The sequence below is a fragment of the Calidris pugnax genome, unplaced genomic scaffold (assembly GCF_001431845.1).
Source record: "Calidris pugnax isolate Ruff unplaced genomic scaffold, ASM143184v1 scaffold164, whole genome shotgun sequence".
NCBI lineage: Eukaryota > Metazoa > Chordata > Aves > Charadriiformes > Scolopacidae > Calidris > Calidris pugnax.
In genome coordinates this window covers 138,368-151,195 of record NW_015090895.1, presented here as the reverse complement: position 1 = coordinate 151,195, position 12,828 = coordinate 138,368, and the positions used below count along the sequence as shown (strand labels likewise).

General features: G+C 43.4%; 1 protein-coding gene across 2 annotated transcripts in view; it reads right to left on the bottom strand.

Annotated features, from left to right (window-relative positions):
• Positions 1–806: 806 nt before the first annotated feature.
• LOC106891646 (organic solute transporter subunit alpha-like) overlaps positions 807–12,828 on the bottom strand; it is a 14,026-nt gene continuing 2,004 nt past the window's right edge. Inside the window, exons 1-8 of one of the 2 annotated variants that reach the window (XM_014948333.1) lie at positions 12,787–12,818; positions 10,965–11,116; positions 10,775–10,848; positions 8,991–9,149; positions 5,904–6,015; positions 4,878–5,024; positions 3,401–3,506; positions 807–2,921 (exon numbers count right to left, since the gene is read on the bottom strand). In XM_014948333.1, coding sequence (XP_014803819.1) covers positions 2,734–2,921; positions 3,401–3,506; positions 4,878–5,024; positions 5,904–6,015; positions 8,991–9,149; positions 10,775–10,848; positions 10,965–11,072 — 894 coding nt within the window. In that variant the 5' untranslated portion in view covers positions 11,073–11,116; positions 12,787–12,818 and the 3' untranslated portion in view covers positions 807–2,733. Of the gene's footprint in view, positions 2,922–3,400; positions 3,507–4,877; positions 5,025–5,903; positions 6,016–8,990; positions 9,150–10,774; positions 10,849–10,964; positions 11,117–12,786; positions 12,819–12,828 lie in introns of those variants that run through there. The other variant, XM_014948332.1, reaches the window with a different exon arrangement.

The window sequence follows — 12,828 nt, the reverse complement described above, 5'->3', positions numbered from 1 at the left end:
GATTTGCAATGTTTTAATCTCAAGAGCACCTGAATGAACGCACTGCAATGCGAGCCACCTGCTGGCCCTGCCTGCTGGCTCCCAGAAGCTTGTCCTGGGCACCCCACCTAGATTAGGCAGGCTACAGCTATTGGTCTGAGCCAGAGCTGGGAAGAAATTCTTGATTTAAAAAGTTCCAAAACAAAAGAAAAAAAGAAATTTGTAACAAGAAGACCCATAAATTCTACTGCACTCATGTAAGCTGTAACTCGGGAAGTTCTTGGGCACATATTTAAGATAAAGTATGTCCAATTTTGCTCTGAAAAGGGTTCTGTGTAAGCAAGTAATTTTTGGAACGAGATCTCCATGACTGTACATAGTAAAAAGAAATGTTTTTGCTGCCGAATCTCAAGTCCACTTGAAATCACCATGGAACATTTTATTACTGAAATATGTCAGATGAAGATCACAACAAAAATTAAATACCTACCCAAAAGCGTAACAGCCCGTGATAGCTGTGGCTAAATCAGACCCACACTGATTGTTACAAGATCAATTTAACAGGCACGTCAGAGACACGACAGAAACCAGACCGATAGTGATGGGTGCAGACAGCGCTGCGCCCCAGCAGCTCCTTCGCTGGACCTGCAGAGACCACCACTTCTCCACACACTTCATCTGGTTTCCACTGCACTGTCCATGCTACAGCACATGGACCTGCTCTTCCACACCACAGATCCCCCCACCAAGGCATGCTAGAGAAATTATTTTCTAGCAATGCTCATCTGTCTCATTTGCTCTAGTAATTAAAGCCTTTTCCACAGCAATTCACAAAGATACCCTACCAATTAAAAATATTTTATTTTCCAATTTTGAAGCTGCTTGAACTCACAGCCAACCATCCCCAATGCTGTTATGAAATTAAGTTCTGCTCTACAAGTCTATAAATGTAACCATGGCCTAGACTAAACTGAAATAAAGCAACATTAGGAATATGTTAATAGCCATAATATGAAAAAATACTAAGAAGATTTCCCATGTTAAGAATATGTTAGCTGGTCCCAGTCAATTCTACTAACACACTCTCATACAGAGTGAACATTTTCACCGAAATTGTTTTTCAAAGGAAAAGTGCAGATTCTCTCATGTTCGTGAGTTCAAGAATCTGTATTGATTTCCCAGACTGACTGCTTAGAAAAAAATTAAATATAGAAATAGTTTCAACCACTCAGAACAAAAATAATCCAATTTTTTTCTACTATAATGTAATCCTTCAATTGTCAAAGAAAATATTATTTCTGACGTCAATCAGAAAGAAAATGTTGTGTTTAATTTAACCCCCTTTTCTACTTTCAGACAGTTCACTAGCTGTTTTCAGAATATTTCATTTTCCACCAACTCCCAAAGTGAAAGTATTTTTTTAATTCCTTGTAAACTAAAAATAAAGCCTGTTTGCCAAGCTTTGCTCTGATGATAGTTCTATTTGATACAATATAGGTAAAAAATATCATTGACATATTTTCCAACATGAAACATTTTTTTCCCTGCCTATGTATGGAATAAGCATTCTTGCTGTGTGGATTGGGTGCTTCCTTCTAGGGACCAGACGAGATGAGGCCAGACAAGTGCTAGTACACGGCGCTGCACCTCCTGTCCCAACAAAGAGAATACCCAAATGCTTACTAAATAGAGTATTATTTTAAAATTACAGTGAGCTAAACCAAAGCAGTAAGGTTCACCCAAGAACATCACGATCATTTGCAAAATGTAAAAACTTGTTTATGTAAACACAGAGCAATGGGTGCAAATTGAAAAGATCCTGTAATACTTGAAGTCCTACTGGACACCTGGGCAAGTCAGATTTGAAGTGAAGAAGCTGGGGAGGGAAGAATTTTCTGAAAGAGATTCCTTTCAAGAGCTCTAATCCCCACAGACACCTTTAACACAAGGTTATCCTTATTCCCATTTTCCAAGCAGAGAACCAAAGCACCAAATAACATCATAGAGCAGTGGCAGAAGATCTCTCAGACTTCAACTCCTACTTTCTTTTTCCAGGCCAGTGACAGAGAATCTGCCAACCCTAGGAAGAACATCTGCCAGTGGCGTATTTACAAACAGGAACTGTGCAGTTACCAAGTTAGGAGTTGAATTGCCAAGGAATGTAAAAAGTCCTGCCCTAAAGAGATCATCATTTATGTAGGTGGAGAGCCCAGACAGGTTTGGGGATTTCAGAAAAACATACGCAAATGTATTCACTGATCAGAATTAGCTATGGTGAGCTCGTGGTACAGAGTGAGAGCTGATAATTTTTTATGGAGGAAAGATGGGAAAGTGCTGTGTTGGATATATGGCAGCAATCCACAGTGAAATAAGATTTAAAATAGTCAAAAGAGATGAACATGAATGACTTTGGATTAACTCTAAATCATAGCCATTCTAATAGCTAAAAAATAAAAATAAAATAAAATCACATTGCGAGACAGTTTGGATACCAATCAAGTGCTCAGTAACAGGGTAAAAGCACATGGTATGAACTCTTACTAAATTAGGTGGTATGAAAACACTCACACCATGTGTATATCACTGGAGAATAAATGGGGTTATCTTTCCACTAGCAGTCCTTTCAGTACTTCAGCTCAGAGGCATTTATGTCCGAAGTTATTCTGATGTGGAGAGTGGCTATTTGGGATGCAAGCACATACAAGCTCCTGAAGCTGAGCTTCCAGCTCCTGCAGAATAGGAGCACCGGGGCTTCTAAATCCTTGGCAGTCCATCTTCACTAACTGCACCATTCATGATAATCTTAGGAGTCTGCTTGTTGTCCCCAACCTCTTCACCCGTACATTCTGGAGGCTCTAGGTCATCATATCTTCTCCGATAAACCACCCTTGAAATTAGGGTTATCAGAAACATTTCCATGATGAGGAGCTGCTGGGTCACATCTGCCAAAAAAACAAGGGAGGCAAAGAAAAGCCCCCCAAAGGGGAAAATGACTATGGGATACAAAATAAATACCTGGCTTATTAATTTTCATCTGTGCAAAAGTAAAAAACTTTAACATCCTGTCCCCCATAACAAAGTATCTCACTCTCAGCAACGAAATCAGTTGCAGAATTACAGTATTGCCCATCAATAAGCATGCAAGAAGTTATGCATCCAAAATGCAAGAGATTTAGCGGTAATTATGCATGTTGATTTCTTGTCCTCCCATTTCTGATTCCAACTCTTCTCAAGTTTTTCTCTGCAACTATGACAGCTATAAAACTTTTTTTTTTTTTCTATAAGTAAAAGTTGAGATTCTCCAAAAGCTACATGATCCCAGGAAACTTCTGTTTTGGGAAAACATCAGATACTGCAGTTAGCAATGCTGAACTGTCACCTTTGTAATTAAATGAACAACATCCTTCCCAGAAGAACTTACATGCTCCTCTTGCTGAAGAGGAGAGTGGTGGAGCACAGGGAATAACTCTTTGCATGGCCAAGATGTTGATAATAGCTGTCTGCAAGTGGTTCAGAATGAGGATAAACTGCACCAGAAAGAGAAAACAGATGCCTGTTTTAAACCAGGAAAAGAATTATAGTTCACGCAACAATTCTGCTTTCATAATAGACCCTCGTTTGCCTCATTCCTCCTTTCTTGCCCTCCCTCTCCTCCCATCTTGCAGCAGAATTCATCTTTAGGTCAGCAAAGTATTGCCCTCAATGTGAGTATTAAATCAAACCTCTGTTTGAACGGTATTTCTTCTCAGCCCTTCATTTGGGAGGTGCATTACACACAGACCTCCCAGTTGGGATTTTAAACAATATTGAGCTCTGAATAATAGATAACAATGTTTTATAAATTTCCTGTTAATCTGACCCATGAGATTATGCTCTCCCTTAGTGCAGGAAGGACTCAAAGAACATTTTCTCTGTTGTCTCCTATTTTTGTCACACCAGGGAGATGTGGTGCTCCCCAAGTTATATGGAACCAGCTTCTTTGCCAGAAGGGATGAAGGACTCTTTGCAGCTTGGGTTCAGCAACAATCAGCTATGCATCATATTACCTGCTATTCACTGAGCTAGGCCTTTGCTGCCTTGGAGATACCAAAGTGAATTTCTAGCTGCTGGTGTAACTGCCTGAGTATAAACCCTCCCATCAAGAGAGTTTGCCTTCTTAAACCTGGATTCACCCTAATGCAGCTTTGCAGGTGTGACTATCCTGTATATTGCATTTATAAAAGTTTAATAACTTATTTAACAGAGATCTTAGTGCACTAGCTTTTCTATGTGTTCTGTTCAAGAAGAATGCATATCCAAGGATCCTGCCGTACTCTTCACAGGATGGTGTGGAAGAGGGTTGCCCTGTCTCTGGGCTTTTTCAATCTGGTTCTGTTCCTTACTATTTAATGATTCCCAGCCAGTATTTTCATTATCATCTAACTCTGAAGTGCAGAATGGCCGAGAAAAATATTGTCAAATCAGAATACTGTGATATTGATGCTCAAACAGTTCAAACAACACCCACCCACACAATGCTCTGCATTCTCTCCTAGTTTTTAAAAGTAGACACCAGCATTTTAACATTGTGTTTCAGGATCCTGCATCTACAAAGCTTCCTTCAAGCTCCACAGAAGGCATTGTTTTGGTTTCAGTTGCCTAAAGATGAATGGATTTTAGCTGGCTCTCAGATCTCCAGCACTCCTGAAAGACTAGAAGTAAATTGGCTAAAACTGAACCTGAGCAGCTGCCAAAGACAGCGCTTCAAAGGGATGCAGCTTTAATTGGGTAAAAATATACACAGTGCATTTAATGGGGGGAGGAATACTATAACTTTTCAACAAAGGACCAAGGACCAGAAAGACAGTGTTATATCAAGAATTAAGAAAAATTCTCATCAGAAATATTAAACTTCTCACCTGATAAAGAGCAAACTTAGAGATGATCTTCTTACAGGTAAGTAGAGTCCTAACTTGTTGAAACATGATTGCAACTGGCCACAGAGCAAGAATGGTGAGGACACCAACGAAGCAGTTAATCCACAACCCAGCTTCTTTAGGAGATAACTGAGAAGCAAATCAAACAAGTGTACCTATAAAACTTTACAGTGCATTTTACTGTTTCCAGGAAGAAGTTGTGAACTGGATGATGTAGACATTAAAATGCTTGTTTCTATCTCCCTGAAAGCCGGTGGCAGCAGCAGCTGCTGGGGTTTGCATGGGGTAAATGCACAATACCAACTGGAGTGTCAGGCCAGTGCCCTCACCCAGCGGGCATGAACATGTAAATCTTCTCAGCCTGGGAAGGTACTGCAACCTGACCCCAGCAGCACCTGGGAATGCCCAGCACCTCACTAGAGCATATTCAGCATGACATCTCAGAGAGGCCATTGATTTTATACCATGAAACAACAACAAAAAAATTATTACTTTTAGTCTGAGTTATCCAAGAGGTGCAATATTAGTAGCAAATACAGACTTCTCCATCATCTCGCAACTTAGATGGTACAAAGTAGAAGTACAGTATTATCTTCTCTAGTAAAAAAAAAATCACCATGATTTGCAGAAAAAAAAATAGAATTATGCTTCCTGTTTACATGCCAGTATATACACTTGTTTCTTAAGGCTGTACCTTACAAAACACAGGTCAGGAACAACCCACGTGGCAACTTGCAGTCCTGTCATTCTAACCATGCAAGCTGAGAAACATATTGGAGTATAATCTGATGCCTAACCCTCCCTGATGCCCAGTTTCTTTCCAAGAGAAGCCAGGAAATGGAGAGTCTGGGGGAAGGCAGAAGTTGTATGCTTCAGGGTCTCAAAAGAATGCAGTAACTCACTCGGCAGTGCTCCTAGATTTCACAGTTGTAGGCTAAGATACTAAGACATGTCAGCCCTAAAACCTATGGATTTTGTGGAACATCTCTGATTAAAATATTTACTTACTTTGTAAGGGGTGTAATTGCCATTAGTCCAAAGCACTATTGATAAAAACATGAACATGGGTCGAAAAAAAGCAAACTGAAAGGTGCCCAGCTTCATCCAAAAGAGAGTTCGCCTGGCCAGAAAAAAAAATAAAAATCACATAGGCCAAAATCTTATTAGCAACCTTGATAACGTTTTTTTTATAGTCAACTGCAAAACTTTCCCACTCCTGTAGCATGTGGCTAAAATATGGCAAGAAACAGCTTCAAGATTAGAAAATTGTTCCAAGAATTACCCAGTGTTTATTTAATAAAGTCTCTACAAAAATAGTACTTTTCCTTTTCTGTAGCAATTACATACTAACCAAAGCTGAGCAAAATGTGATGTTTCTCTGCTCTGAAGCTAACCAGAGAGCTAGTAGCAGCATAACTCATTTCAGAGCAATAATGCCACTTGCTCTTGCCTTGTTGCCTTACTATTTCAGTTTTCCAATGAAATTGGGAAATTTAGTCTGCCTCCACAGACACTTCCTATTCCTGTGGTAGATCAAGAAAAGGAATCATACAGACGTAGGTGAAAGGACTGGTAGCTTTTCAATACATCATGAATACCACCATGTAAGCATCTGGGTTTGCTCCTCCGTACTCTTAACAGTAGGAAGGAACTATCTTTCACTTGGCAAACTGCACAAGGCCAGCAGGTCAGGTGAGGATTTCCTTACTTCTGTCAGTATAAACTGGGTCCAGAACGCAGCCCATAGACTGTGACCTGGCCAGCCAGCATTAAAGGTCACCAGGAAAGGGGAAGATGCACTTCCTACCAGAGGACAGGAAAGCTGACTGACCTGAACTCTCCTTCAGCCTTCACAGGTCAAGCTGTGGCTGCTACAGTTGGCTCACATCTTAGTCTATCTCCCATACTGTTAACGTGGCCTTCACTGTGGCTCCTTGGGCCCTTGAGACTGTCATCAGAGATGCCTCAGCAGACAACAGGCTGCCATTTAGTACATTAGAGGAATTACAGGAATTGCTCAATTAATATAGCTAATAAGCACAGGGTTATGGACAGCACAAATACATGTGGAAGGGCCTACAAGTGGCCAGCCATTTAGTGCATGTGCCTTTTCAAAGACTGATTATTCCCAAAGGGCTTTAAAGAACAATATGACAAAGCAGTGCAGTCACTGCAATGCCAGGAGTTGTCTTCCTTGTTGACGCAGGTCTGTCTTTCTCAACCATCAGATGTCTCTCCCCACTGTATGGCTTGTCACTTTGTCTCATCTGTCTACTGTACCTTGTTGATTTTCCCAGGACTACTCGACAGTATATGGCTTTCTAAAAGAATCAACCCCTCCCTTGGAGTAACTCCCTGTTTCCCCAGAAGATACCTACAGGAGGAATACGAGACTGACCTTTCTCTGGTATAGTCTGCCTATATTTCAAAACATTGTACCCTGTAATGGGAAAAGGCTGGAAATCAGAAGCAGAGACAGCAGATGGGTTTCCCAGTGCTATGGACAGTGGAGAAGGAGCCCTAAGCCTTTTGCACAGCAAAAAGCCTTTTTTTAAAAAACAGACAGCTGTCCTTCCTCCCACCTGTAGCAGTAGGCACTATCTAGGTCCTGAAAGGAGACTATATTAGCTATTATCATCCTGGGTAAGCTCTCACTGCACTGATCAACAGGAGGGCAGAGTAGAGGATCCTCTCCCAAGCTCCCAGCTACCACAACCTATACAGAGGGTGACAGACATGGAAAGAGAAATAAATATACTGGTGACATGTTAGATCCATAGCACAGCTCTGTCCCATGGCATTTCTTCAGCTCTGACTGCTGAAATGCACCCGAACCAATGCCCATGGAAATTGGTAGGAGTCATTTAGATCCATATCCACAGCTGTTGATTTTATGTTGTTCTATTACATCCATTTTTGGAGGTATATTTTTCAGTTGGTTTACTACCTATTCTTCTTGGTGCCTCCCTCCATGTAAATAATTACTGTTATTCCATTAAAATAAAGTAATGGAAAGAAGAGTTTAAATGTTAATACCGCATTCTTAAGGAAAAATTATTACTATAATAAAATAAGATTTTTTGCGAAAGCATCACAAACTGCTATCCTGTGTTCTGTTTGCAGCTTTCATTTAACCAGACCACAAAGTCCCTAAGGTCCCTCTGACACTAATGACCAGGCCCTCATAGAAGAGTCTCTGTCTTGCACATGCACTCCTTCAGCTTTTGCTCTTAGTGAAAGAAACATAATCTGTGCCAGAATGAAAGCCCTGGGAAATACACAAAGCTGCCAGGCTGTGAAGTGATGTGTAAACGACAAGGTGACTCTAGCCAGAGGAGAAGCCCCACCAGGCAGTGCTCAGAGGAGGCAGGGTTTCTGTTACATTATATTGACTCCTGTAGGTGCATATTCACCCCACTTCTCAAAGGTGCATTAATACTAAGCTTAATAGAAGAAAATACTTGCTTTTGCCTCACCAGACAATGTCATTTTATTGAGATCAAAGCTTTCCAGGAATTGCATCTATTTTTTGTTCTAAAAATTATTTTAATCTTAAGTAGTTTTAAAGTCAAAATCGGAATGAAACATTTCAATTTCATCCAAGTAAGAGAAATTTTCTTTCAAGACACCCTCAATTCGACAATTCTGCTTGTGAAAAATACCCAATTTGGAGACTTTTGTTCCCTTCTGGAATGAAAAGAAACTGAAATCTCAATTATTAGGGTTTCCAGAGTAGAAATTCCTCCTCCCACACACCACTGCTTACTACATAAATGATTTCCTGGAAGAGAATGTGATTAGTTGGGCAGATACTACAGTGCTCAACATTACTATGAGTGGGAACACTGCACCGGGTTAAACTGAGAGAGGTCACGCTCTTGACTCTTATGCAAAATTCTGCATTATAAAAATGAAATAAATTAGTGATGGTGTACAGCCCCGAAGTGATGGCATTGTTTAAAAGAGACGGCTCGAGACTGGCTTGAGACTGACTTTCGGGAAGCGGGGAGGCCCTTTGCTGAAAGCCCGGCCTTGCCAAGTTGGCTGAATCCCAGCAGCCGTCTTCCAGCTGGGAAATTTTAAAGGGCAACTCACCGAGTGATGCGCACACGAGGGAGGCAAAGGCAGCAGCAGCAGCAGGGACCGGTGCTGATCTTGAAGCGACCGTTTTCGAACCGCCTGAGCAGCAGCTTTTGACCTCCACACTCTTTAATCATCATCAGCAGGAACTTGTGGATAACTATGGCAAAAAATCTAGGAGAGGAAGAAAATGCCAACTTGAATTTGCCTGCAAGTCTCTTGCGTGTCGGTGCAGGCCAGTGCCGCCTTCTGTCCAGGGTTCTAACAGCTTGTGCTTCGCAGTCAAGAAAATTTCTACCACTAGTTGTGAAAAACCTTTAGCTTTCTATCAGCTTGGAGGACCAGAACTGCCCTAATCTGACCGAAAGAGGAATAAACTGAGGCACAGAGTAGCTGTGGGATTTCCCAAAGCCGCACTGGTGGCTGGTGGCAGGGTCACTGTTAAAGCACAGGCTTTTCTGGCTCAAGCCATTACGGCCATATTTTTCCATCACTTAATCTAGTCCTGACTGGTCCAAACTTTTCCGAACAAGTCCAATTTCTCCTCTCAAAAAAAAACCAAAACAAAAAAACCAACCCCAAACCAAAACCCAACCAACCCCAAACCAAAACCCAACCACCCAACAACAACAAACATTGCTAGGTTCATATATACATAGCTATCATTGTATGGGCTGACCCAGTCAGGGTGCGGTTCCTCTGCAGCCAAAGCTGATCCAAGCACCAACTGCTGCAACCCCACCTCTCCCTCCTTCACCAGCTGCACTGTCTCAACCCTTCCTAGGTACTACAAATTGTGCAACCACCCTTTCCTCCCAGAACCAAACTGATTTAGCTTGGCTAAATTCACTGAAATCCAAACCCGCCAAATAAAAGAGGTCCTCTTCAGCTGCACTGCCTCCTTGAAGGAGCTTGCTGTGGGCAGCTGGAGACTGTGGGTGATGGTGGATGCAAGTGAGGGTACAGGAACCTGCAGCTTGGGTAAGGGAGGAGGGGGGGTTCAGACAGGCTTAAAGTGCCATAGGACTGGATCCTTGGAAGTTTCTGGCAATCTGCACTACCTGCACAAATTCTGCATGCTCACAGTGTTCCCTACTACTGTGTTTTCCCTCCTTTTTAACTCTACTCTCTTAGTAAATGCAATGTGGCAAGGGGTGAGGCTATTCATGAGAGCCTGTGATACTGTCCTGCAGTGGGTTCCAAAATCATCCCAAAATCCTTGGGCGGAGTGCCCAAGGCCACAGCGTCCCCCCACCTCGCTCTGCCTACCCGAGCTGCACCACCACCACCAGAAATCGAGGACCACATTTCTCCCTTCTCCGCTGTGCGTGTCAGAGCTGTCATGCTTGTACAGAAAGCACTTTTATCAGGACAACTGCAGAACATTTTTACATTGATACACTCATCGGAGGTTCACTTGCCACCATTAATAACAGACCTCTACGGCTCATCATTAGTAAAAGCGCAGAGAAGTCACAGGTCAGAGTCTCATTCCACACGACACGCGGAGAGAGGGAAGAAAGAGAACAGCTTCAAAGCAACCGTCAATCCCAGGGATCAATTACATGCGAGTCACAGATCTTTCATACTGAGGTTCCCACACTAGGGGACTGCAGCGCTGGGAACCGCTTCAGCATTTTCCACCTCCCAGAAAAGAGCTGCCAAGAGATTTCAACTCAAACCAAAAATTACTAAATTGTTAAATTTACAAAATGACTGTGTTTACCGGGAGCAGCAGATGTTTAAAGAGAAGAAATTCAGGGTTTGGGGCGACGTCTGGAAACAAGCAGGATACTCACACTGCTGCTGTGAAATCTGTAAACATCGTTGAGCGAGGAATCCACATGCCAATGCATGAAGTAGTAGCGCTCACCTACAGAGAAAGGGAGGAGGGTTGTACGAAGGGCAGAGATAAAGCAGGTTCATGTGGATTTTCAGGGAAACCCCATTTTCAACATTCAATTTTATCTCTTTTCCATGATAACCTACTGGAGCTGCAGCATTAACCCAAATTATGATTGATCTTTTGGAGGAGGGGATTTTCCTGTAGATGTAGACTGCTTCCTCTATAAACACAAGATTGGCAATCAGCGTCATCAGAGTCAAGATTGCAAAGAGAAATCTCCCTGGTAGGTCAAGGCCTGCAGAGAGAGCAAAGAAAACAGCAAGGTCTGGTTTATTTCATAAGCATTCCAAACATTTAATGTAAAGAGACCATCTCTGAGGGGCTTCTTAGCCCTGTTCCTGCAAAAACTTGCGCTTATCCTTAGCTACATAGGTGGACCATTGACTCCACAGGATGATTCAAACACTTCAACTTAAGTTCATGACTAAATCTTTTCCAGGATCCACAGACAGCATATGGGAAGAATATGCCTCCATGTTCTCAAAGCATTATGCAGAATAATGACAGCATTATTCAGAAAGGTGGAGGTCCAGGACAAATGTCCTTAGATGAATGTAAATACATGACAGATTATAAATAAATGCATAATACATAATATAAATAAATGCATTAAATACATATTCTGGGAACTTTTCCAGGCAGACTACACGTAAAAATGTATTTACTCGGAATTAGTTCTTTGCTTCCATTGTAGGTACATAAGCATGTTTGTGCAGAACTTCCCTAAGTATGCAAACTTTTTAGAGGCTCGGTGAAAGTTTGTGGGGCACACAAACAATGTAAGGGTGAGCCCCTGATATATCTAGCCTGAGATGAAACTTGATGCCTTCACCAGATTCTTTTTTACTTCTCCTTTAACGCTGGCTACAGGTGTCAACATTTACCCAGCGCTGATGGTTTTAGGTCTCCCTTGATACTGGGTATGGATATCAACTTTTTACCCAGGGCTGATGATTTTAGGTCTCCCTTGATGCTGGGTATGGATATCAACTTTTTACCCAGGGCTGATGATTTTAGGTCTCCCTTGATGCTGGGTATGGATATCAACTTTTTACCCAGGGCTGATGTTTGAGGTGGATTTTCTCCCAAGAAATGTGCTTCCGGCAACAGAACGAAGCACTGCAACGGTGCCATGATTAATTTAGGAGAAGTTCATGGTCATCACTGTTACTGATTCCTGTTGAGACCATAGCCTAGCTAAGATGATACCAAGCACTGCCTGCGAGGGGAAGGCTGCTGCCCCAGCCTCTTTAATGCAACCTGCTTCAAAAAATCCCCTGGCACTTCTAGACTTGGCTGCGGGTGGATCACCCCACATAGAATCAATCATAGAATTGCCCAGGCCGGAAGGGACCTCCAAAGGTCATCTAGTCCGACCTCCCCGCAGTCAGCAGGGACACCCCCAACTAGACCAGGTTGCCCAGGGCCTCGTCGAGCCTCTCCTTGAATATCTCCAGGGAAGGGGCCTCAACCACCTCCCTGGGCAACCTGTTCCAGTGCTCCACCACCCTCACAGTAAAGAACTTTCTCCTAAACATCTCGGCGGGCACCTCCACACCACGGCTCCCACCTAGGGGGGAGCCTGAGACCCAGAGGCAGGTCTACAGCCCGGTTTCCCCTGCTCGGCTCGGCGGGTACCCGTCCACCCTCCTTCCCTCACACCCCGCGGGCCAAGCCAGCTCGGCCTCCCCGTCAGGCCGAGGTCGGCCCGGGGGGCTCTCCTCGGCGGGGCAGGCGGAGGCGGGGGCGGGCATGGCCAAGCGCCGCGGCTGGGTACTGAGGGGAGGGCGCGCGGCGCGGCCGTTAACGGCTGGGCGGCAGCGGGCACCCCCCTTCTCCCTCACGCCTTCCACACACACCGCCCTCCCCAACCCGCCACCTCCCGCCCCATCCCGCCGCGCTTACTCTGGAGATGCTCCTCCGAGAAGGGCGGCTCGCTGGCGCCGC